This window comes from Lutjanus erythropterus, chromosome 11 (genome assembly GCF_056507025.1).
Source record: "Lutjanus erythropterus isolate fLutEry1 chromosome 11, fLutEry1.hap2, whole genome shotgun sequence".
Classification (NCBI taxonomy): Eukaryota; Metazoa; Chordata; class Actinopteri; order Lutjaniformes; family Lutjanidae; genus Lutjanus; species Lutjanus erythropterus.
This window is the reverse complement of record NC_139327.1, coordinates 18934499-18959695: the sequence shown is the minus strand read 5'-3', so window position 1 is coordinate 18959695 and position 25197 is coordinate 18934499. Positions and strand designations below refer to the sequence as shown.

General features: G+C 39.0%; 3 protein-coding genes across 5 annotated transcripts; 1 reads left to right on the top strand and 2 right to left on the bottom strand.

Moving 5' to 3' along the window:
* The first annotated feature begins 276 nt into the window (after positions 1 to 276).
* Positions 277 to 8848, top strand: lipia (lipase, member Ia). Of its 2 annotated transcripts, none has more exons than XM_084730288.1 (11): positions 277 to 403; positions 888 to 971; positions 2650 to 3020; positions 3106 to 3214; positions 5397 to 5498; positions 5640 to 5729; positions 5919 to 6086; positions 6332 to 6421; positions 8224 to 8332; positions 8440 to 8613; positions 8748 to 8848. In XM_084730288.1, the coding sequence occupies exons 2-11, from the start codon at positions 914 to 916 to the stop codon at positions 8830 to 8832; spliced, it is 1356 nt and encodes a 451-aa protein (XP_084586414.1). In that variant the 5' UTR covers positions 277 to 403; positions 888 to 913; the 3' UTR covers positions 8833 to 8848. The 2 variants fall into 2 exon arrangements, with proteins under 2 accessions (XP_084586414.1, XP_084586413.1); XM_084730287.1 differs by having other exon boundaries at positions 2647 to 3020.
* A 1606-nt stretch (positions 8849 to 10454) lies between these two features.
* LOC146318926 (uncharacterized) lies at positions 10455 to 12944 on the bottom strand. The gene is given in 9 exon segments (XM_084730337.1): positions 10455 to 10593; positions 11086 to 11149; positions 11294 to 11511; positions 11596 to 11706; positions 12071 to 12192; positions 12392 to 12461; positions 12464 to 12503; positions 12881 to 12921; positions 12924 to 12944. Coding segments are annotated over 9 exon segments (726 nt in total). The 3' UTR covers positions 10455 to 10554.
* A 1345-nt stretch (positions 12945 to 14289) lies between these two features.
* Positions 14290 to 23921, bottom strand: LOC146318925 (uncharacterized). 2 transcript variants are annotated; one of them, XM_084731146.1, is made up of 10 exons: positions 23703 to 23921; positions 21471 to 21532; positions 20614 to 21333; positions 19666 to 20301; positions 16677 to 16792; positions 16398 to 16497; positions 16193 to 16271; positions 15232 to 15303; positions 14972 to 15121; positions 14290 to 14829 (listed from the first exon to the last, which is right to left on the bottom strand). In XM_084731146.1, exons 2-9 carry the CDS (start codon positions 21509 to 21511, stop codon positions 14981 to 14983), a joined length of 1905 nt encoding a protein of 634 aa, XP_084587272.1. In that variant the 5' UTR covers positions 21512 to 21532; positions 23703 to 23921; the 3' UTR covers positions 14290 to 14829; positions 14972 to 14980. The 2 variants fall into 2 exon arrangements, with proteins under 2 accessions (XP_084587272.1, XP_084587273.1); XM_084731147.1 differs by having other exon boundaries at positions 20644 to 21333; positions 23703 to 23919.
* Between the last annotated feature and the right edge of the window lie 1276 nt (positions 23922 to 25197).

Genomic DNA, 25197 nt, shown 5'->3' with positions numbered 1-25197 from the left:
TTTCGGGTGGAACATTATCTCTGTAGATGTCAAGTTTTTGGAAATACCCTTACCATGTTTCACTTCCACTCAAATTACTTGTTGTGTGGATAAGAATGTGCTCAATAAACAGAAACTAGATTGTTTTTGGAGATTCAAGTCGGGTTCGATCGAAACACAAGAAACGGTCACATAACCGGTTCAGTAGTGACTTCACAAGAATGTTTCACCTGTGAACACAATGACCTGGGGCAAGGGGTGTGGTTATCCTCGTGAGAACATGCAGGGCGGGAGTATTGCTCTGCCGTTCCTCCTCTCACTTCCTGATCACTGCCCAAATATGTGGAGCTACAAACACAGGACAACCTGTAATATTCTGGACCTCTGACACCCCAGGACCAGGAAATAACATCCTACAGCGAAGGTGAGACTGATAAAAATCAAGACATTATACATTTTCTTACTGTTGTTAAATTTGTTCAAGTTAATCCCCGAAAAAGACACTGAACTCTCAGGGAACCTGAAGTGTCTGCTGTAACACAAGAACTTAGTCGCACACCAGATTTCACTGCAGATTTCAGTTTCACTTACTAACATGATGTCATTGGTTGAGATTAATGACAGAGGGTGGAGCCAGACACTGATTTGAGTTACCAGAAATGTAAATTATTGTTTTCCACTCATTTATGACCAGTTTTGATATATTGGAAGCTAAGTAGATAAGAAAGTGACTTCTTTTTTTAAGATTTTTCATTGAACATCTTAAGCATCAGCATTCTCCCTCTGTGCTGTGTCTGTTTGTGTTACATGGGATTTACTGTTAAGTATATTACGGACCAAATAATGTCCTACTATGATGTATGATGTATTTTTATGTAATAGTCTGACTCTGATAACTTTGTCTACAGATTATACCTACAAGCTGGTGTAAAGCATGTTACTGTGGCAGTACCTGGCACTGCTCCTGCTGATAACTGTTCAAATATGCAAAGGTAAAGCCCAACACATAACACTCTGAAATTTTAATATATGTAAACAAACACAGTTGCTCTTGGCAGTAAATGTGTAGCAGTTGTTTTCCTTGGAAAAAGGACACTCAAGCAACATTTGAGGAACTGAAAAACCAATTCGTCTGAGTAAATGGCCGTCACTGTGGTTTGTAAAAAAAACCATAGACATATATGCTACGGTGATTATGTAAATGGAAATTCACATCTATTTTGTAACAATTACTGAGAGCAGCTGATGGCAAATCATAATAAAGCTACAACTCTTCCATCTCAGTAGAAATTAAAGTGGCAGTTTGGGTTTTTGAAGTGGGGTTGTGTAAGAAGCTAAGCAATAAACTGCTGGGGGAATGGGCCAGCTGCAAAATGTATTTTAGCCACCTAAAGATGTCATTATTACTTTAAGTGTAGCATATATTAAGAAAATCTTCACTGCTTTACCTTTCCACCAGACTGCCTTTTCTGACAGGAAACCACTGTTATATAAGCCAAATAGTGCTTTCTCTCCGAACCAACCAAACTCCATTGGCAAATTCAGTTATTTTACTTTGCAGAATCCTGGAGTCGCTGGTCTGCAGCCACCTCAATCGGTTAGTTTGTTTGGCTTTGGTGCTTTTCAGGGTTAGTTAGGATTCACCAAAGTCACACACTGACACAAACAAACACAGGCCGCATTAGATCAAAAACTCATGTGTTCTGCAAGGTAAAAATTGCTGTATTTGCCAATGGAGTCTGGTGGCTTTGGAGAGAATTTAGCTTGTGCACCAGCAGTTTCCCATCAGAAAAGGCTGTTTGATGTCAAGGTAAAGCAAAGAAAATGGATAAATACATCCCCACTTCAAAAGAAATCCAAACTATCCTTTTTATATACTACTTCATTTGTGCTCTGAAAAATCTATCGGTATTAAATGTTTAAACAATGTCAGGTCAATAAAAAGCAATGCAGTTATCGCTGCCAGTTTGGATAAAAATCATCATGTCATTGTAGACACACATCATTTGCATGGCAGTGTCTTTGCAGTAACAGAGATGAGTGTTTGTTTTTGAGTGTCTTGATTATTATTGGTTATTTTTCTCCATTATCATGTAGTTTGGCAGATGGGATGGGGTTGCCCTTTTTTCTTGCTGAAAGTGAATTATCAGACTGTTTAATGCAAGCAAATCAAGTCTCTCTCTCAAGTATCGCTATGTTTTGTTTGGTTGTCATAGATCGAAGCTGCTAGTCATTATTTGTGTTTGTCATAACCACATCCTCTGCTACTCTTAGACTCTATGACCATGCTGTATGTGCCACTGATCTACTTGATGTGAAACGTCAGGATTTTCTATTTATATTGGCTGAACTGTTCCACAAACTCTGACAAAATGTGTTACAAGTATGTCTGCTTCACTTTTAAATCTTCTGCAAACTTGTTCATGATGTGCCTGTCTAGAGGGCAAATCTGTGTTTTTCAGTGTAGTGATGCATCAGATACTCCCACACTGAGTCATATATGGGTTTTATGTCACTGATGATGGCAGAAACTCTGAGTGATGAAGATGATGCAACCACTCTTGAGCAATGCTTGCTAAGATAAACAGTTATGCCTTGTTTATTCTTTTCTTTAATACACCTTTCTCTCTGTTTGCTTCTTCCTCTTTCCTCACCATCACTCCTCAGCAGCTCAGGGATGTGATGAATTCACAGATCTGAATCTCAGTCACGCCATTATTGGAACCAACATCAAAGTTAGGTTGCTGCTGTATACCAGGGAGAATGCCACCTGTGGTACGCTCATGTCCCACACCAATCTGTCCGCCAACCCCCACTTCAGCTTGTCCAGACCCACCACCTTTGTCATTCATGGGTACCGTCCCACTGGATCGCCCCCAAATTGGCTGCATGACATCACAGACCTGCTGCTGGCCAGGAAAGACATTAATCTTATCGTGGTGGACTGGAACTACGGAGCTACGAATGTGAATTATTTTAAGGCGGTGGAGAACACGCATAAGGCAGCTGACAACCTCACTGCCTTCATTAAAAAGATGCAGGTATAACAACACTCTCTGTAACCATCTCTGCTGTGTCTGTACAGACTGTGTTGTGCGTAAATAGACTAATGACTAATCGTTTCAGGAACACGGTGCCTCTCTGAGCTCCATCCACATGGTGGGAGTCAGTCTCGGGGCTCATATATCAGGCTTTGTAGGTGCCAACCTGAATGGGTCAATAGGAAGAATTACAGGTAAGAGTGTGCTCATGCTCATACAAATTCAGATCACGTTCACTGTTTTTTAGCTTTCCCACCTTTTGGACAGTTTTTTCCTGAGGAGGCTGAAACTTGGCATTGATATCAAGTGATGAAGGAGTGTGTTTGTGTTCATGCCAGCTGGTAGAAAGGGGGTGTGGGAGTGGCCTTCAGCTTCTAAATGGATTCACGTACTGTGGCCAAACCAATTAACCATTTGTCGTACATTTTTGTAGGAGCCATCATTGAAGAGTTCCTTTATCATTAATGATGTATGCCCCACTCCCTATACTTTAGCCACTCCTCCTTTCATAACTTATGAATCGTTTCTCATAGAGTCATGCGGGAGGCATCACTGATCATCGCAGAGTTTCTATTTCCGTTGTGCAAGCGCCCCTTCCATAACTCCTGAACTGTTTGACACTTTTAGGGGGCTTCACTGCACTCAGCAGAGTTTGTCACTGGTGATGATTAGCCTATACTTATTTGCACCCCCTTAGAAAACCCATTAATTGTTTGTTTTAAAGGGGTAGTTCACCCAAAAGTGAAAATTCAGTTGTTATCTATTCATCTTCATGCTGATTGACTTTTAGTTTCGTTTTTTAGTCCACAAAACGCTGCTGGATTTCCACTGGAAAACAGCTTTTCAGAATCTCACAAACAATGTAAATGAATGGTGTCTAGTTTTCAAACAGGACATCTGTGGAGAGGTATGTATTCTGAGTTTTGTGTTGTCACCTGCATCAGTAAAAGAAAAGGTGGGAGTCATTTTTTTGCAAGTCACAAGTAAGTCTCAAGTCCCAGGTCCGAAACTTTGAGTTTAGACTTCCAAGCAAAGTCATAAAGTCACAGAAAGTTTCCAGCTTCATTGATTCACAAATTGAGCTGTTAAGTGAACATTAGCTAAGTTTGTGAGTTATCTTACCAACATACCGTTCTTTGTGCAACTTCAAAAATCAAGTTGCTGCATTTCTGTCTGTAATTTCTCATCTACATGTTTTGTTGACCACCACATACTTTTTGCACAAAATTATATTTGCTATCAATTTTTTTCAACCGGAGCCCAGTAATGTAACATTAGTTTCTCGTGTTTTTTTTCTGCAACTTGATTGGATACTGTTTGATTTGTTCAAAGTGGATTTTGAGAATTAAGTGTCAACTTGCTGAGAATGAATAGTGTTAACATTAGCTGATTCTGGAAATGAAGGGGAATTAATTGATTCATGACTTTTTAAATAACATACTTTTTAATGTTTGGGCTTGGGAGAAGGGATCATGTATCTTCAAATCAAAAAGCTCAAGTGAAGTCACAGATCACTGGAGTTGCGAGCTTTTTTTTAAGTTCTATTTTGTCAAGTTGAGTATAAAGTCATTATATTTGTGACTTGAGTCTGACTTGGGTGTGAGTCATATGACTTGAGTCCACACCTCTGGAAATACCCCCACAGTTGAATTAGTTGTGCAATCTTTGAGCTCCTCTGCATCAGGCAATAAACAATCATGTTTGGCACATAGCTGGGATACTTATCAAAGACCTTTCATAATAACTGTGACACTTAAATGAACTTTCATTCCTCTAATGCTAACATTACAACTAATAACAGAGTGGCAAAGTCCCTGCTGATAAAGTGTTTGGCAGATGGAGTACATGAAGGATTTTAGTTGTGGTAGAGCTGCAGAGTTGCTGTAGTATATCGCAGTTCAGGTTTTTGCCCATCTAGCAGGAGAGAAAGGTGCTTGCACAGTTTTTGTAATTCCACCTGAAATTGCTGTGGATGGATTGTAAAGTGAAAGCAGAAATCCTCCTCAGTGTCAGTGAGGTTCTGAATCTCAGATATCCAGGTCAGCAGCACTAATGGAAAAGAAGTATCAAGTATGAAAACACAAAAAAGAAAAGAAAAGCAGATCTAGATGTCTTGCATGGTTTTGACAGCGAAGAATACCATCTTATAAAACAGAGACCAGACATGGCCATATCAAAATACTCCTGAAAAATAAAAGAGCAATACTGGTTTGTCAGATGTTTGCAAAATGACAGTAATTGAGATGCAGTGCAGAGCAGCAGTGATCATTAGTAAAAGCATAAAACTTTACAAGGTAAAAATTTCAGTCTGCAAGCCAGATAATATTGGGTTTGTAAATACACTTCAACTAAGCTCTACTGATGTGATGTCTGCAGCTCTGGATCCTGCTGGGCCTCAGTTCACTGGTACTCCTCCAAAGGACCGACTAGACTCCAGAGACGCCCAGTTTGTGGACGTCCTCCACACAGACATAGACGGTCAGTTTAACTGTAATACTGTCTTATACATTCATTCATTTGATATATAAGTTGTTGTTTTTTTTTACATACAAAAGTATACAGACGATTTGTATGTGTAAAATAATTATTGTAATTGTCATGTGCTGACTGTGTTCGCAGCTCTGGGCTTCAGAGAACCTCTGGGTCATGTTGATTTCTATGCTAATGGGGGAACAGACCAGCCTGGCTGCCCAAAAACCATCCTCTCTGGTAACAACTTTAAAATTATGGAAAAAAAAAAAAATTAACAACACAAAGACACACAAAGTATCAAATTGCTGAGTGTTATTTTTTGTGGAAGGATCTTTTGTTTTTCTAATCACATGTGGTGATTTGTTTCATAGGAAATGAAACAATATTTTATGGAACAATACCCTTTTTTATCAAACCCCTTTTCAGGAGGATCCTATTTTAAATGTGACCACCAGAGGTCAGTATTGCTCTACCTTGGATCTGTGAATCAGACATGCACCAGTAAAGCCTTCCCCTGCTCCTCCTACGAAGACTTTCTGGACGGGAAATGCTTGAGCTGTGAGCGGTTTGGTGCCGCTGGATGTCCTGTCTTTGGTTGGTACTATAATGATCTCTTAGTAATGAAGAGAACACATTGTTTTTGTTTTTCCCTTTTCAGAGTTAAGTGTCAAGCTGATGGACATTTTTGAAAATCCACTTTCATGTGCAGGGTAGATGGGTTTTAATTTTAAAAAGACAATACTGTTAAAGGAGGACCTCAGTGTGATATTATTTATTTCTTGAGACTTCACAGTGTGTTGTTGTTGTAGACCTGATGCAGCTGTTTCACTTCAATCCAGGTTATGATGTCCCTCAGTGGAAAGATGTCCTGGTGAGACTCGGCCAGACAAAAATGTTCTTCAACACAAATTCAGTCTCTCCCTTCTGCAGTAAGTAACAGAACACCAATAATCAATCAGAATCAGAATTTATCATCTTTTTTATTTTATTGCAGGCTGCATTACTATAAAATGAGGTGCAGACATTAACTGAGTGGCAACAGATATTACACAATAGAGCCATACTTCTAGACACAACCATAACCAAACAAATATCATTTAAAAACAAACATCAAAAACAACAAAAACAAAGACAAACAACCCAGAAAGAAATCAAACAAACAAACAAATCAACAGAGCACCTACTAAAAATGCTGTGATGATGTGAATGAGGCAATGTAATGATTTCATTTCAATATTGTATATAGACATGCTCTGCATTAAAACTAGTACTGTTTATGGGAACACATCAAAAGAATTATGTGTAATGGTGCAAAGAATAAAAGAAAGAATATGAGCTTATAGCCCTCAAGTGATTAAAGGTTCAAATGTTTAAGACTTCTGTTTAAACAGGCCGGGAGATTTGAAGAAAAACAAAGAAAAGAAAAATATACTTTATGCAAATATATCAAACTCCAAAAACACAATCTTCCAAAGTTCCTTTTAGTGCAGTTTTCTCTCTTGTTGTCTTGTCTCTTGTTTCTCCAGACTGTGTTTATGTACTGAGGTGCAGTAGAGGGATGGTAACATAAACAGAGATTTATGTCCCTCAGAATGCTGAAGCCTCATATTAGACTCAGATTAATTTTGGCTATTTGGCCTGTGGTGGAAAATCTGAAAATGAAAACAGGCGCGAAGACCAAGATTGTCTTTGTGGTGTTTTAATAGAGCTTTGCAAAGGATCAGTACACAGTCACACAGAAAGTGTAAAAGGAACTGATAATGAGTCAAGAATGTAAATCTGTCTTATAGGGTTAGGAGACGAAGGAGGTTGTGTCAGGATGGACCTGAAGTGCTTATCAGGAGTCAGGATGTGATTGTGTTATCAGACGTTTTTCTTCTGAAGGGAGAACAGCTGTGTGTTCAAGGACGAGTAACCAGTTAGTGCCTGACAGAACATGAGAAGTGACTATAATTTTCCCAGTACAGGCCTGTATGAACAGAGAGAATGATTACATCAGTCAGCTGTTCCATTGCTCATCTTGTTCAAAATGTTCACATATTTCACCTGCTTATCGTTTTAAGACAGACTTGAAAAAACGGGAACCTTGACTACATTCATATTTGTATTGTCATTTAAGTATTTGGACATGTTTTGTGTAGATAACTACTGAAACTACAACCACTTTTGTGCAATTCTTATTTTACCATTTACTGCTACTATAGTTGACATTTCTTGCATTTGCCCATGAACAATGAATGGTAAATTCAATTGAGTGGCTTTTTTTGTTGTTTTTGTTGCTTTTTTTGTATTATAATTTTTATTTAATTTCCTATCACATGTGATTGTCAGTTTGATCTTGTTTTTTTTTTTTTTTAACAAAATAGTTTAAGTAGTTTTAATTAACCAAATTAGACTTCTACCTACAGTAACTGTAGTTCAACTTCAACAATTTTTTAACACTTTTTCAGATTGTCATCATGTCAGATTTGGGCTCACTGTAGAGTGTGTTTTAACTGAATGCAGATTATTTGAAACGTTGCATCTTCCTGAAAAAGTATGAAAAAAAGGAAGGCTGACTGTGACCATGGCAGCCACCTGTAGTTACATGTGAATGAAGAGTATTTCATTACAGTATTTCATTAACGTGGATTATTTGAGCTTCAAAGGTTCTACTTTTATAAGAGGAAGTATCATTTAATTTCAAAATGGTGGACATTATTTGAATCAAAGTGTGAATGTTGTCTTTCAGTGACAAACTACAGGGTGGATGTGATGATATGGAATACAAATGGTGGCTGGGGATACATTACTGTTAAACTTCATGATAATGGTAAAGAAGCAGTGGCAACAATTGACCAGTAAGTCGTCACTTTACTTATTTATCCTAAGTTCTGTAGCAAATATTCCACCATGACTTCTGTTACTGCGTTCTTAGTAATGTGTGTTGTTCTTTTTTTTACAACAGTAAAGCTACACAATTCAAGAAGTACACAGAGACCCACCTGTTTGCCCAGTTTGACAAAGACATCCAGTCAGTGAAAAGAGTGTCACTCAAATTCTCCAATGGGGACATATTGAAGCCCAATTATAAGCTGCGTGTTCTCCGAATCCGTTTCACACATCTGGAACGCAAAGAGAGGTATGTAACAGACACTGATTTTTAAAAATTTGTGATATATTTGAAAAAATGTGATCTATTTGACACATATTCTCTGTTTTCACTTTCCCTTGCTTCTCCAAGATTTACAGTAATACTGACTTTGTCCCTCACAGGCCTCTCTGTCGATACGACATCCTTCTGCAGAAGAACACAGAGGTCACCTTCAGGCCCCTCCCCTGTGGAGAGTCCAACTTCTGAGATTAAGTCAGAATAAAAAAAAAATCAAAAGATTTCACTGCTCACACAGAGATTCAGCTGAGTCTTCAGTCCCTCCAGGAGTGAACAGGAAAACAATAAGGACTGCAAACCTGGCAGCAATGTGATCATTTGTGATCTGTAAACAATATGTGATATACTATATTATGTATATGTGTGTTTTTAAGAGAATATATACAAAACTTTAGCACAAAAGGGAATTTATTTGCATTTCATTTGTTGGGAAAATTATTTTTTTCTAATTCATGCATTTGGAAATTAATTAATCTTTGATGCCTTATGATAACAAGCTATCACAGTAATGGAGAATAGTGGACTTTTTTGTCTTCTGGTCTCCAATTTGTCTTTGAAAATCACATTGGTGCTGTCAATTTCACAATTTATTAAAACAATACAACAAAGAGATAGGAGAACATATTCCAGACCAAAATGATTATAGAATCACATATTTATCAATAAGACTGAAAAAGTATTAACAATTATTGTTTGATAGGTGACTCTTTCCATAAAAAATAACTGGACTCTGCACTTTTTACTTTGTTCCAGGAGATACTTCCTCAATCAAATGTGGATTTTTAAAAAGTATATAATTATATTTATTTGTGTATATCAATTCATCCTTATTGTAAATAAAATTTTATGCCTCTTTTAATATTTTTGAGTATTTTTTTTTTATAATTTTTTACAGCACTCTGTCACATATTTTTCAAATATACAAGCACAAACTATACAGAAAAGAAAAAGTACAAAGCAAAATAAAACATTCAAACAGACAAAAACAAGAAAATAATACAACATAAACAAAAAAAGAAGAAAACAGGTATGGACATATTGGGAATAGATTGGAATAAAGACCACTTAAAATCTAAAGTCAATAAAGGTCAACAACTTTAATGCATTCACACTGCTACACATCAACAACTGATGAATTAACTCGCAGCTCAGTCAATCCATTTTTTATATTATGAAAAGGCAAACTATTGCATTTCTAAAAACTATATGCATCTAAAATATGATAGAAGCTTCATGTTTGTACCTCCACGTCCATTATTATAAACAAATTACACTTCAACTCAGCTCACATGCTGCAGTTTAACTGCAGGCTCTCATTTCTCCTCCTGTCTGCCTGTTTCACCGTTCAATATTGGATAAAAGATAAATTATTGAAAAACAACTCAACAGTGATGATCTTCAACATTCAATATTCATTACAAATCTAGGCTTCACTCCCTCAGGAAACAGAAAACAAATTTTTGTCTCAATGGAAACCTCAAGAGAAAAAAAACATTCCTCCACCACTTGATGCTAAAAGTGCGCCCACAGAAATAAATAAAACAGACTGATTGTATAACAGGACCATGCACTAGTCAACAGATACTCCTCTCAGTGTGACAGGGACTCGGGGAACAGTTGCTTTGCAGGCTTAAGTCTGCTCCACTGTGCCTCCTCACCTTTGCACTTTGAGTAATGACTCAGTCCTCTCGGCCAGCCCATTCAGGAGTCCAAAAAAAAAGTCAATAAAATGGTCATGTAAGAGGATTTCTTTTTTCTTCTAAAAACAGAATTCTTTTTCATCAAGAAGAAGCACGGAGGATTTTTTTGAAACACTGAAAAAAAAACATAATTCATCAGATATGTGTACAACAGGTCCTTCAAATCCAGTTCTCTTGTCTCTGATGATGGTGAAGTTCTCTACTCCACTAATCATTTAGACATGTGTTTCTTCATACGCTGAATCTCCATCTGAAACAAGACAAAATAAAAATAAAACCATGAGTGCAGTTGGAAAATATTAAAGGGACAACACACTCCAAAATCTTAAATGCAGACTTTTTCCTTTAGTCTGTAGTGCTATTTGTCCATCTAGATTGTTTAACCATTTAGATTGAGGAAATACTTTCTTTAAAGAAAATAGTTTCTCCATGAAACTGCTCACAACAGGGTCTGTGAATTATCTTGAGTAACCAGGTTATGATGAGAGAAGACAGACATCTCTGCAGCTGATATCTCCAAAACTCTGCAGCTCACAACCGAAACAATCTAGATGGATAAATAACATTACAGGTAAGAGGAAAATATGTATTTTTGATTTGGGGTTTACTGTCCCTTTAAGTCTTATATTTTCACCTTAAAGATATTCTGCCCAGTTTAAAAACTCTTATCTATCTCTCTATTATTTTAAATGTCATAATATCACATTTTTAAATAAAACAGTAATATTTCTTCATGACACACCTGTAAAGTCAAGCGAATCCTTTTCTCCTCATCAAGCTCATTCATCAGCAGTTTAATTTCTTTGCTGGTACACAAGATAAGTGTCAAATGAATGCAGCAAATACCAGAAATACCAGAAAGTACAAAGCACACAAATATCCATATAATGAGGTACATATCAAAAACTGTAAAAATAAACATAGACTATATATATATGTATAAAACATACTTGTGCTGACTCTTCATCTGATCAAACTGGTCCCTCAAGTCTCTCAGCTCTGTCTGCAGTTGCACCAGGTTTGGTGGACCTGTGTGTTTGGCTGGACCTCTGCTGGGCTGGGGGTCGGAGTTAAGACCTGGGGGCAGCGTCGGGTGGAGCACAGCAGAGAGAGCCTTCGGTAACAGAGAGGAGAAGGACTGCATGGGCACATTTTTGGATACTGCTCCCTGTGAAGAAAATCTCACGATTACTTGGAACACAACAAAATACACAACAAAAGTCTGAATTTTAAGGGTTTCTTTTACACTTACGGGCAAGGCAGACCCGTTTTGACTTGTTTCCTGAGAGTTTTCTTGAAGTGTTGAAGAATCCTGCTCTTCACTCTGTTTTTCTTTTCTTTCCTCTTCCATCATGAGTGTTACCTGTAAGTCAAGTCTAGTTTGAGACTCCTGATCAGTAAAATACATTCAAAGGGCAGGCTAATTCAACCATTTTAAGTATGAACATGAATTGCCCTAACCTTCTATTAAGAAAACTGTCAGCATGGACTTTCAAATTGTAAGAAAATTCAGAAAATATTGCTCAGATTTATCACAAGGCAAGTACCTTTTAACCTTTCAAGAAAGGAGTTTAAGTTGATATTCTTCGCTGCAGTACGTGGCTGTGTGTGTATGAGGCAGCTTAGAAAAGTTAAATTTATCCCAAGGACAGATGGGACACACACCACACACTCCTTTTCTAACAGTGAGCCAAGTTAAAGTAGTTGTATATCTAATTCTAGGTAACTGTTATTAAAAGTATACTTCCCAGAGTCTGAAGCTCTGACTGTAACCTCTCATCTGCAGCATGAGCTACCTGCTCATTCAGCTTCTCCGCCATTGACACAATTGAATCAAATTCCTCAGCGTCTTCAAGAGAAATGGAGAATAAAGATTACTAAACCCATAACCATAGAGAACGTAGGCCATTTTCAGTACAATAATTAGCCTTCGACATCTTTGTGATTCACCGGCTTAACATTCAGCATTTTTAACATGCAGCATTCAGGCATGGTAGTATTTCAAATTATGTTGCAACAGATGTGACAACAGTAGCTGCGAGGCTTACCAGGAATGAGGGCTGAGCTATAGCTGCCCATCGCGACAAAGAGGAAGAGTAGAGTAGAAGAGGAGGTGTAGAGAGTGAAAGACAGAAAAACCTGCAGTCTTTAAGTCTACATCTACAAATGACAGATTGGAGCAAGTCAATAGAACAGAAATCAACAGAAACAAGGCTCAGAGCAGTCTTGCATCATGCTACACCTTTGAGAAACTGAAAAAATTGTTCAACTATTACCTGTGTTCTTCATAATATGACAGCAATCAGTTTGTATATTAAACTCAGATAAGGTTTTATCAAAGTGGGGGAGATTTAACTTAGGGGTGTTACAGTAGACAGCTGTCTTTCATGCCACAGCAGTGAACAAATGTGCAACACATGCTGCAACCAATTCACACAAAGGACCACAGTGACAGTTTATACCACCATTAGTAAACATAGTAAACCAATTACCAGATTATTGTCATTTACAGTCAAGGATCTGCTGCACACACTCACCTTGTTTGGCCGGCGTCACTGCTGAGATACAGCAGCATCTGTGTGGTAACACGACACCGTCCATTGTAACCCAGTGAGGTCTGCAGAGTATGTTGTGATGAGGAGTGATACTGTCAGGGCTAAGTTTAGCTCAGGACAGAGGGGAGCTCCACTCAGCTCACAAATATCACTGGGGCAGAGCGAAGGGCGTTACGGACTGAAGGGCTAGAGCTGTGTTTAAAGGGCCAAAATGGTGTGCAGTTACACAAGGAAGAGAGCAGAAAAGGTGATGACTTTCATTTATTCTGAAACCTCAGGAACGGTTTTGATGAAGTACTTAGACAGTTAGGCCCAAAATCAAAAATACCTGCATAAAACTGCTCACAACAAGGTCTGTGAATTATCTTGAGGCCTGCCGTGCCAACTGCAGTTTAAGAACATTTTTCAAAGCAAAATTGCAAGGAGTTTAGGGATTTCACCATCTACAATTCATAATATCACTAAGATTCAGAGAATCTGAAAAAAATCACTGTGACCTCTGATCACTGAGGAGCAACTGCATTAAAACTGTTACGACTGAATAAAGGATCTTACTACACGTGATCTACCATAGAAGCCGAAAGACATGTATTAACAGCATCAAGAAACAATAAAAGAAAGCATCTGTGAAGGCCACATTGATGCTGAAAGATACAATACAGGTTTTGGTGTAACATATACGCTGCCATCCAGACATCTTTTTCTGAGATGCCCCTGCCTATTTCAGCAACACAACACCAAGCCATTGCACACATATTGCAGTGTTGTAACAGCGTGTCTTCATAGTAGGAGTTCAGTCTAGTGACTGGCCTGCCTGCAATCCAGACCTGTCTCCTGTCGCAAATGTGTGATGGATTATGAAGTACAAAATACAACAACAGAGACCCCAGAGTGTTTAGCACCTGAATTCATGTAACAAGCAAGAAACTTAAACAATTAGTGTTGACAGTTCCTAAATGCTGAGTGATTATTGTTAAAAGAAAGGGTGATGTAACAGTAGTAAACATAAACCTGTCCCAACTTTTTTTTAAAAACATGTTGCAGGCATAAAAAATATCTTTGTACAATCTTCAAATGTGTATAGGTTGCAAAGTATTCATTATATCGAATCATTATATTGTTTTAATTTACATTTCACAAAACATCCCAACTTTTTTTGAGTTGGCTTGTATTAGCAAAATGATAAACTAGTTTGATATAATTAGGGATATAAAAACTGATTCAAAGGCAAAATAAGGTTAAGAAAATTTAAATCTGGGAACCCATCAGCCATTGTAATTTATGTGCAGATATCCGTTTATAGAGATAAAGAAAGCTTGGATTACAGGTTTATGATTGTCCTTCTGTCCTCTGTCCAAGTCTACAAGCCAAACAATGACACACCTCAACCCGTTTGTTAAATCTGATTTTATTTCAAGTTGTAAATGACAAATTGAACATGTGATTATACAAGTTTTACAAGTAGTAGCTAGGAGTCTTTCGACAAGCAGTGGTTTCTAATCAAAACACCCATGATTAATCAAATACCTCATGTGATAAGTCTTTACAAACAATAAAGGTGAGATATTAAAGTAAACATGTCTTGGACTTCACAAAATCCAATTGCTGCTGGTCAACAAAGAAAATGCTAAAACTATTTCCATAAAATGAAGACTGCCAAGATCACAAGCAGCAAATCTCAAAATATTATACACTGGAAAAAGCAGGACAGTATCATGTACTGGCATCTATTACAAATATTCTAAAACAAAAGTACTGCAGCACTTCAAAGATGCGACTGAGACACTCATACCGGAGAACAAATGTAAGCAACAATACATCTACAATATACAGGCAGGTTGGGGTTGCAGTGAGCGAAGGAGGATTTGTGCAGTCCACCCAGCAGAGAAGATCTTCACATTTTGCAGTATTATGTCTGCAGAATGTGGGACCTGTGCGGAGACAAAAAAGATCAAGTTTGTTTACAGTGGACAAATGACAAATGCAGCTACACGGCTGACTCGTACCTAACACCAAATAAATCTAGAGGAAACTACTCATGGCTCATGGTAAAATAAAAGTGCAATAACTCACCAGAGATCATCACCAGCGCTGCTGGTTGGGTCCTCGGTTGTATGGTGGACGCTGACGCATCACTCTCATGGTGCGGTATTTGGACACGATACTGTGACTTTTTCTGAACACTGGCCTCTGACTTGGGAAGGGACGTGGCACTATGCTCTCCTTATTTGACACAAGAAAATGAAATGTTAGTTATTAAGAAAGCAGAGTCAATGAGACATTTAACAGTTCCCACTTCCCAGACAAAGCAAGTGATCTCTGATGATGCATACCATGAGTGGTCTTCTAAAATTTCCAGACATTTCAGGGCCCGGCTTCCTTGGACCACCAGGGAATTTTGGTCTCTGTAAAACAGAACAGTGAGGGCTGAGTACATACAGTATGCAAATATCCTTATTTATTCCTTATACATCTAAAGCAATACCAAGCAGATGTAAATGCATACTCACACAATTTTATTCACAAAGCTGAAATAGTTACCACCAGCGTTACAGATTACACTGAACATTTTTTAAGAAAAGAGAAGAGATGACGCTCAATATCTCTGATGTTAGCACTTAGCAATTAGATCTTGAGGCATGCTTAGAGGCTTGGTTCATTGAATTTCAAGTTTCCAGGTCTGTAAAACACCTCCGACACTGACCCAAACAACTCTAGCAGATGTCCACAGACAAACTGTAAAGTAATGCTAATGTTAAATACATGCCGGTTGTAATATTAGCCATTTGTTAAGGTTAGCCTGGTTTAGCCAAGTTAGCCTTAGTTTTGACAAATAAGTATCAGTTAACAGTTTTGGTAATGTATTAAATAACAGAATAATCACTGCCCATGACTGTTTGGTGATGCTGTCACTCAGTATAAATGCCCTTATAATGGATTTCAGTCCATAAAACTATATACAGTTGTCAAGCATTAGCATTATGCTGAAAAACTCACTCCTAATACTCTGTGCTGCAGCTTTGGTGGGACACAAAGCACACACTTTCAGCTTAGAATTGTATCATCCCTCAACCAGAAGTACAATAACACGCTCAAAGGTGGGAGTGGTGAGCGAGTAATGTAATCAGTATATGCCTGAGCAATTAACAACAGTAACACCTACTACCACGGCAAACCTACATGCCAGCCACCATACTTTAGTCGTCGTTCACACGAAAGAGTCGTACTGTAATTGCATGGCTCTATTTTTTGAAGCCAATGAGTGACAGCGTGTTGATCTTCATGTTCACTCACCTGCATGGGTCCGGGTCCAGGTCCTGGTCTCCTGAAAGGCCTCCCAGGTCTGTGGTTGTCCTGCATCATATCAAATTGCCTGCAAAAAAATAGAAAATGGCATCAGAAACAGGACAAACTCTGCACAAAGCTTGTAAAACACTACACTTCCAAATGAATTAAAACTTTGTTTCAAACATTGAAAAAAACTGATTCTAAAATGTACCTAAACATCCTCTTATCCAAATAGCCCCGTCTCCTGTCGTCAGGCGATGATCTGGAATCATGTGTCTTTGAAAGTCGGGAGTTTGGTGAGGCATCTGCATCTGAACAGCATTACACAAAAAAGAAGAGAACTCTGTACATGAAGCTTTAGAAATGTATAAATAAAAACTTTTAACGTACAGAACAATAACAGAATGTTAAGTGATACGAGACAACAAAACAACAGTGGCCTCTGGGACTGCTCTCAGAATATTGGAGATGCCAAAAGGAAGTGACTTACCAGTCTTTGGTTTTGGGCTGCGAGATTTTGAACGTGAGACGTCCTTAGAGGAGGAGCTGGGCCCAGCTGACCAGTGGGACAAAACAACAAGATCACGTTTCTCTATGGGAGAAGATCTGGAGAGAGAACAGTGGAGGCATTGTTAATCAGCATTCCTATCCTAGCATCATGTTAGGCGTATCTCAGTCTATAGACATCTTGAATGTGACCTGTATAGATTAACATGTTATTCATATTATTACAGTGTTTAAAGGAAACAGGTTACAAGTAAAACAATTAAAAATCACCCTGTCAATTCTTAGAAGTAATGCACTTTAAACCAGTAATGAACTGTACCGATTTGCAGGCAGACAAATGATCATTAAGCCACGCATCATATATGGGTACTTACAAAAACCATGGAATGTCCATGCTTCTTTACTCCTATTTTTGTACCCTGAATCAATCTGAGCTTTCTTCGTTTACTCAGAGATTGTTAGAGCGGGCAAATCTTGGAGACAACATTAAGATATCGGTCTAGATCTCATCATCAAGTCTTCTATCGTCCCCCTCTCAGAGGTGCAGGAGGACAATGCCTGTTTTCTCAGTCATGCTGAAGTTTAGAGTTCTTGAGATCCAAAGGGTTTCGCAAGATGGACATCTGAGAACAGTTGGAGACCTAAGTCTTGGAGACACTTTTAGTTCTTAAGTGAATGGTTGAACGTGTCCGGTCTTGTGATATGGTAAGCTTTATGGCTTCTTCTCCAGAGCAGTGCAGTGGTTTTAAGAGATGGCCCAGTGTTTGTCTGTCCATAGGAAAGTCCAAGTTACAAGGCAATTTAGACTTTTCAGTGCCCACAAGTATGACTTCTAACCCGTCTTCCATCTTCTATCTCCTACTCTTCTTCAAATTTGAGGCATTGGGCACAATTTAGGAAAAGGCAGGATTTAATGAAGATGATCACCTGATTGGTTATGCAGTAAAAACAGTACTCTCTTTTCCTCTTCATGTAGTAGTTCAAGGCTACAGTAGAATAAGATGCAATGTCTTCGCAGTTTGACGTTCAGGTTGACTTTTGGTGCCATGGACCTTGTATCAGCCTCGTAAAGCATCTACCGGATATTCTGATTTTCCCACATGCCACATGTCAGATGAGAAACAGGAATTAACCACTATACATGCCCAAGAGTGTTCACACTGAAAACATGGTGGTATGGTAGGCTGCAAAGACCAAACTGATCTTACTTCCGTCCCCACGTTGTATCAAGTTTTATTTTTGGCCACTGATACGATCTGTCTGGTTCTTGTTTGTTTTAATTCCATTCTCTTTGGTCCGTCTTGCTCCATCATTTGAGTGTTGTCCTTCGGCCTTTGGCGTCTTCTTTTGTGTTCTCTGCCACTTTATACTTTATTTTTCTTGCCATTTAAAATGTCCTACTTGACTGCAGTCACTGTTTGTATGAGGAAAATAGAAGTGGCCATAAAGTAGCTCTATGGTTGCAGGTTCGACATCACCGTCCCTAGAGTATTTCTTCAAAATACTTCGAGAAGCCTCATGATTTCACGTGGTTTATGTTAAATTGGTACCAAAGGAGTCCTTGAAGTCTGCATGACTGCAGAAATGCAGACAACTCCAGTGTTTAGATGCACTGTATGAAATGAAAGCAGTAGTAGCCTGGCTCCTCTTCATCTTGCTGAACAGGAATGATGCAGCAGAATCTACAAGAATTCACAGTTGTATATGCTTCTGACATCCATTCTTCTGGCATATATGCATTTTCTTTGCACACTACAACAATATGATTTCCACTTCCAAATTCTTCTTCTGTGTAACACAAATTGGGCATTACCCCGGGTCTATAATGCAGGTAGGTACGCAGCTGATGAAAGCATCAAGATAAAAATTCCTGGTTATGGCACCTTACTTGCTGTATTAGTAACTGTTTGCTGAATTCTTTATCTTGGGATTTTGACTTTTTAAAAAAGTTATAAAGTTATTTTAAGTTTAACCACTTCAGAACTTTATAAGACATTTCATTATAGGTAGTCTGATGTGCATAACCAATGGTGTCAAAAACATTAGTGATAATCTGTTAGTGAAAATGAAAGTGGGTGCACTTTGTTATCCAACTCTGATGGAGGTTGATAATGTCCTTCAGCAACAGAAATTCCTCTTCATTGTTTTCTGGCTTTTGGTGTCAGCCGTCAGCAACAATCACAGTCATCCACCTTGACACTGTGATTATATTCAAAGTAAAACAAACTGAAGTCACAGCGCAGACTTGCTTTCTTTCGAGTCCAAAATTTTTACATACTGAAACATTCCACTTGACTTGTAACTGCTGACTCAGGTTTAGTTATGGCCATTAACAATCACCGTTCCATGCTGGACATTCGTTTGATGCATTTCTTTTCCCATGGTCCATGTATGGCTGACATGTTGACAAATATTTTAAAGGGGCAGCATCGCAATTTCAGTTTAGATATGTTAAGTGCAGTCCTCTTCATGCCCTCATTTTCCTTACACAGATATGTTGTTTTACATTAAATGTTGCAACTTCCACTGTAATTTGCTTTTTTTCTTATTGAGGGGTCTTCACAACATGCTGAAGAGCACTTCTTTCAAACTTATGACCCTCAATGCTGACAAACTGAGGAATCCTTCAACAGCACAGATCAAATATTTTTTTCCACACTCCTTATCAAGGGTATTAAATATATTTGTCAGGTTTTAAAAATGGGTTGGCTTTATTGACATGATGTGTAACTTTTTTCTTCAGCCCAGTTGAGAGGAAGATATTTTGAAACATAGGCACCACGCAGACAGGGAGAGGGAGGCATTTGAAAAGGTTTGCAGCTTTTCATCAATTGAATCAGTGTGGCACATTTAGCTCATCACGACATCTCCATTTTCCACAGCTGGCACCCCCTTCACATAGAGACATTCTTTCTTGACCTCCTAATCATCATCAAGCCCCTGCGAACAGTGCTAGAAGGAAAATACCGTACCTGTGTGAGTTCAAGGACCGGCGAGACTCCACCTGTTCTTTTCCTGTGTCAGAGTCTCTTGAAGACTTGGCACTACTTTCTTCTCTTGAAGGGGACTGTGGTGGTTTTGGCCTCCTTGGTTCCAGCTTTTTCAGGGGAGCCATATTTGACTGGAAACGTTTCTTCCTGATTGCAAGAACAGAGCTAATATTTCCCCGTGAGGCAGGGTCGCCCAGGCGAGGCCTGGGTTTCACAAAGGGTGGTATTCTGAGCCTCATTAGAGACTCTGCTCTGATTTGTCTGCTCTTAACCAGGTAACTTTTATCCCTAAATGACAATGGTTTACCACCAAAAGGCCTGGGGATACTGAGCAGCTGGGGTCTCTCTCTTCTGGGTTGTTTTGGATTGCCATTCTCCATTGCGGGGTCTGAGGAGGACATGCTGATGTCTGATATCCTCCTCTTGCGGGGTCCTGCCACTTGCCTCTCCTGAGGGCTTCTTTGGTAGGAGGATGATGGTGATGGTCCTCCTTTCCATGAAGGGGATCTGAAAGGGGGCAGGTGAGGGCCGTCTTGTGCCCTCTCTCTACTGTGGGATCTGCTGCCCTGCCTCTCCACCGGGCCACGCTGCCGCCTGGAGTCTTGCTCAGATGACCACCTGCATATCCATCAAACAATAGAGAAATCATTACAATGAGTGATCCATTGGCATGTTAAGTGGGAGGCGGAACTTTTAACTTTTATCTTAATGCAGCCCCTTCATAATGCCATGACAGAATGAAACAAGTAGGAGAAGAAAAGCAATTACAGATGTAACACTCCTCTCAATGGCAGGTGAAAGCACATTTACACCAGACCCCCATTAATCCCCTCTAATTACTATGAGCTGGGGCAGAGTAGAGGTAATCATTACGACCCCTGTGACTGGGAGGACAGGGCCAGCTTCAGGCCTCCTCTTTAATAATTTTACCCAGCTGGGATTGCTGCTTCACTCCTGTACCTCTCTGGCATTGAGCCTCTCCCATGCATCTCTCTGGGGCTCCTCTGTGACCCAGAGGGCCTGTGCTCTCCATTGTGAGGATGAGAGAACTCTCCAGGCTCGTTCCAGCGCTTCATGCCATGACCTGCATGCTCATAGGGCCTTTCTCTGGGGCTGTAATTCCCACGAGGGTCTCGCCCCCGCTGCTCCTGATGCTGAAAACCTGGCTGCCTTTTATGACCTCTGAAAGACCCCTGGTGAGGTGGTGTGGATCCTGGTCTCCTGTCAGCAGGGTGGCTGCGAAAATGTCTTGGGGAGGGGGATCTGTGACCTGAAGGGTGCCCGTGGAAAGGTGGGCCCCTGTGATTCGGGGATCCCTGTGCAGGGCTGCGACAGGATGACTGATGCTGGATGTGGGGGGCGCGGTTTGGCCTCGATGGAGAAGGCCTCCTCTGGCTGTGGTGTGGTTCCATTTTGGGGGGGTGTGATTGAAAGGAATCCTGATTTGGGGACCTCCAGTTATTGAAACGTGGCTCCCTTTGCTCTCCCATCAAGGGGACTCTTCTGGCAACTGGGGGACGTCCTCTACCTCTGGATTCTCTCCAATTGAAGGGCACCTTCGCTGGGTAGTCCTGGACATCTCTGCGATTTTTGGAGTTGGGGTTGTAATTCCCATCATGTGGACCCATGCCATGACCATCTCCGTGTGGTCTGATAAAAGACAAGAAAAACAAAAGTTGATAGATTACAGCACATTACACCAAAAAAATACCATCAGTTTGCAAAAACATTCATGAACACAATACCAAATTATCTGTGTGCAACTTGACATCATCAAAATACATTACCTGGGCTTTAAGCGGGGTGGTCCAAAATGTGGTCGGACCATATTTGGAAGCAAGAGAATAACCTATGGACAAAAATAAATGAATAATCAATTTTGACAATTCCCTACAACTGACTACACACAACACCCTACAAACTTTAACCTGCCCTGACTCCGTAGTTCAAACAAGCACCTAACAGCCTGAAACAGGGATGAATTAATTAATTATTATAACTGTGCTTGATCGCTACGTTTTGAAAAACTCACAGTACATACAGTCGAGCATCAACCAATGTTAGCAACACAGGCTCAGCATGCAACATTAATTTAAGCTTTAACATAAAACACTGGCATTGCAAAGGACGTGATGCCATCAATGAGGATTTAAATAAGACACTTTGTGAAATTCTTACAGTGTATCTGTACTTTTTTTCACATTTTCTGCACATTTGAACAAGACCACAGTAATAGTGATAACTGTGATAACTTTGGTCACTATGATTGTGATATGAAATTTTTAAACCATACAGTTTCAGTTGCTTATACTAAACTTCAATTCATTTCTATCTGACATTTTGACATTTTAGACATGCTGGGTAGTCAATTAACTAAACCTTACAGCGTTATTAAGCCTAGTCAGACATCTCAAAATCTATGGTGCACTTTGGAAACAGTCAGCATTTGCATAAAGTTCAAAGTGCATATTTCTTTAACTCAGCCATGTGTAAACTATTAATCACAGATAACCATTTATCAGTCTTAACTTGTGATAGTTTAAACAGAAATTCCACAACACACACAACACTGTATTCCAGCTGCCTTTTTTCTTTTATTGTTATAGCAACACCCACCCAAACAGGGAGTGTTTCTGTACCCAATATTGTGCAATACTTAGGCCTACCCCAAAACTGCTAATTTAGCATAAAATGCATAGCAGTCATTCCAACAGAACATGCTGATTGCCTTCTCCTACTATAATCCACTGACAATACAGTATATAAAAGCGTCGAAGTAACTCCGGTGGCCTACGACCCACCGTAGAGAAACAGGGTGTCTACATGTATTAGCAAGTTAAATGTAAGGCTTTTTTAAAACCACTGTTTAATTAAATTTAAGGCAAATTTTGCAACAAAAATTTACATCAATGAAAACATAAAGCCATACTCTTCTGAATACGCACATATTATGAATTCAAAATTATTAATAAGACAATAACTGAGTGAGTTAAAGGACATTTGTCATTCACAAAAACCTTCAAGACAGTAACAGGATGACAGAGGCATTCAAATACAACCCATGCGCTCGGAATAAATTTTAGATCTTTTCAGACCACCACGTTAGCATTCACTATTAAAGACCTTCTGAAAATAATTTATAACCATTTAAATCTTTTTATGATTTTTATTAATACAAGTAATGACACTAAAACTTTCTGACGGACCCTTAGCCACCCTGAAAAATCTAACATACAAAAACAAATTTCCGAATGTACACGCAACTTTGTCGAGTTTTCCTGACGCATGTGGGGAGAGACTACTGTCCAAATTACTAAAATTAATCAAAATTGTCCCAACTTTATCAGTTAGCTAACTCTCGACGCGGATCTATAATCAAAACAGATGCAAGATAACCAGTGTAAGTAAATGTACGGCCTCGTGATGTAGGTGCTCGTTTCTCATATCGCATATTTAATTGAATAAATGACAAATCAACATTATAACAACTAAAATTTCACGAAAGCCTCTTCCTTAGTCTGCTTGTTTAGGTTGGACATGTTGCTGGAATCGCCGTGGGTTCAGTTTCTGATCCTTAACTCCTGGTGACGGACCTGAACAGACCGTGCTTCCATTTTAGGTATCAACGACCGACAGTTGGCTGAGAAAATAACCCGTCTCAGTCTTAATGTTCCGTTTGCGGACAAATCAAACCCCGCAGAAGGGTGGTGATCACCGCAGAGACATTAACGTTAGTAATGTATTACAATGTTTAGGCCTACTTTAGATAAAGCTACACAGCCCTGGAAATGCGGGTCGAGCTAACGCCAACAACCTTACCTTATTGCTAAATTAGCTAGCTAAGGCCAGTTAGCTAACGTTAGCCTGGGTATTTTGCTTGTTTACAAAGCCGCTGGACGCGGTTATCACAAAATGACATTCGCAAAAGAAGATAAATTAATACACGAAATAAAACATGAGACGATGCCGTTAAGTATGAATAACTGTAACTTGTCTTCTAGCTACCGTTTACTACTTACCGAAGACCAGCCGTCGATTAAGTGAAAGCTATGTACGACACAGTTTATCTTCTCTCTTCTCGTCGCGCGGTCGTGTCTAGAAGGAAACCCTTGATATGAAAAACTCTCGCGAGATTTTTAACCGTTGTTTCTTCGGAGAGCAAACGTTGCGCAAAATAATTATGTTTTATATTGTGACAACACTGTGAATAAGATCTGCTAGGTTTAGGGACAGAAAATACTTGGTTATGGTCGGGGGAAGATCATGGTTTTGGTTAAACTGATCATTCTCGCGAGATCCTTCGCGGGTCTGGAGTTCTCTTGTAGGCAAGACCGTCGCACCGCCCTGGCCCTTCCTGCCTTTTCAGCCAAACTGAAGTGCCACCTACTGTCTCGGAGTGTGAACTACATGTCAATCCAGACTGCTGGCTGGCCTGTGCAAAGTATTGTTTTTTCTGTTCACATACGATGCTTTTATCATGGGCACCAGTTAAAATATTTACAATAATTTCATCAAAATCTAATAATAATAATAATAATAATAATAATAATAATAATAATAATAATACCAAATTAATCATGTTAACATTAGATTTTCAGTGAGGGTTTTCTGTGTCATTTCTCAAAAACTTTGATTTCTCTGAATATTTCAGTCTTTGGAGTTATTCCCTCTGGAATAACAATCCTGTTCAGACATGTCAATTTTATTGATTCTGGACACAGCTGACACACGGACAGCAAAAATGTAATCCGTACACTCCTCCAAAGGGATGTGTGTTACTTTCTTATGCTAACTTTTACTGGGAAACATTTATTTCTAATATTTACTGGGGGAAACTCCTAATATGTCTGTTGTAACAGTTTTTGTTTTATTTAACTTCATTTTCAATTTTGACGATGTAGAGAGGTTGTTTCTGACATTTTCCTCCACCATTAGACTGAATTTTTGAAATTGAGACAGTTCTTCTCAATGTAACCCAATATGATTCAACAGCACCGCTGCACTAATAACACACACATTCACATACAAACAAAAACACAGAATTTTCAGTTTTACCTTTTATTGTTTCTGATAACATTGTTATGACCATGCTAATCATGCACAATCTCTACAGTAATTACATAACTTAAAGAGTTAAGCTGACTGTGTTGGAACATGGCTATGAGCAGAATTGAACACCTTTTAAAGTGGTTCTATATATCAGTCCTTTTTGCAAAAAAAAAAAAGAAAAAAAAAAGGAAAAAAGCGTAATTTTAGTTTATGTGGAACAGCAATGTTGCAAAATATACAGCAAATCCTAACTTTTGAAATACTGTATGTAACATACATATATGGCTACTTCACTTAAGACAATTAATGCCTTTTCCAGGCTATATATTGTCAGAGGAACACTAACTGTCCCTTAATAAGTGACATAATAATTTAATGTTGGCATAATTGTTTGCAGCATGACGGAGATGACGCGTCTCAAACCAAGGTTCAAGTATTACAGGTCACACACAACAATCCCAGTGG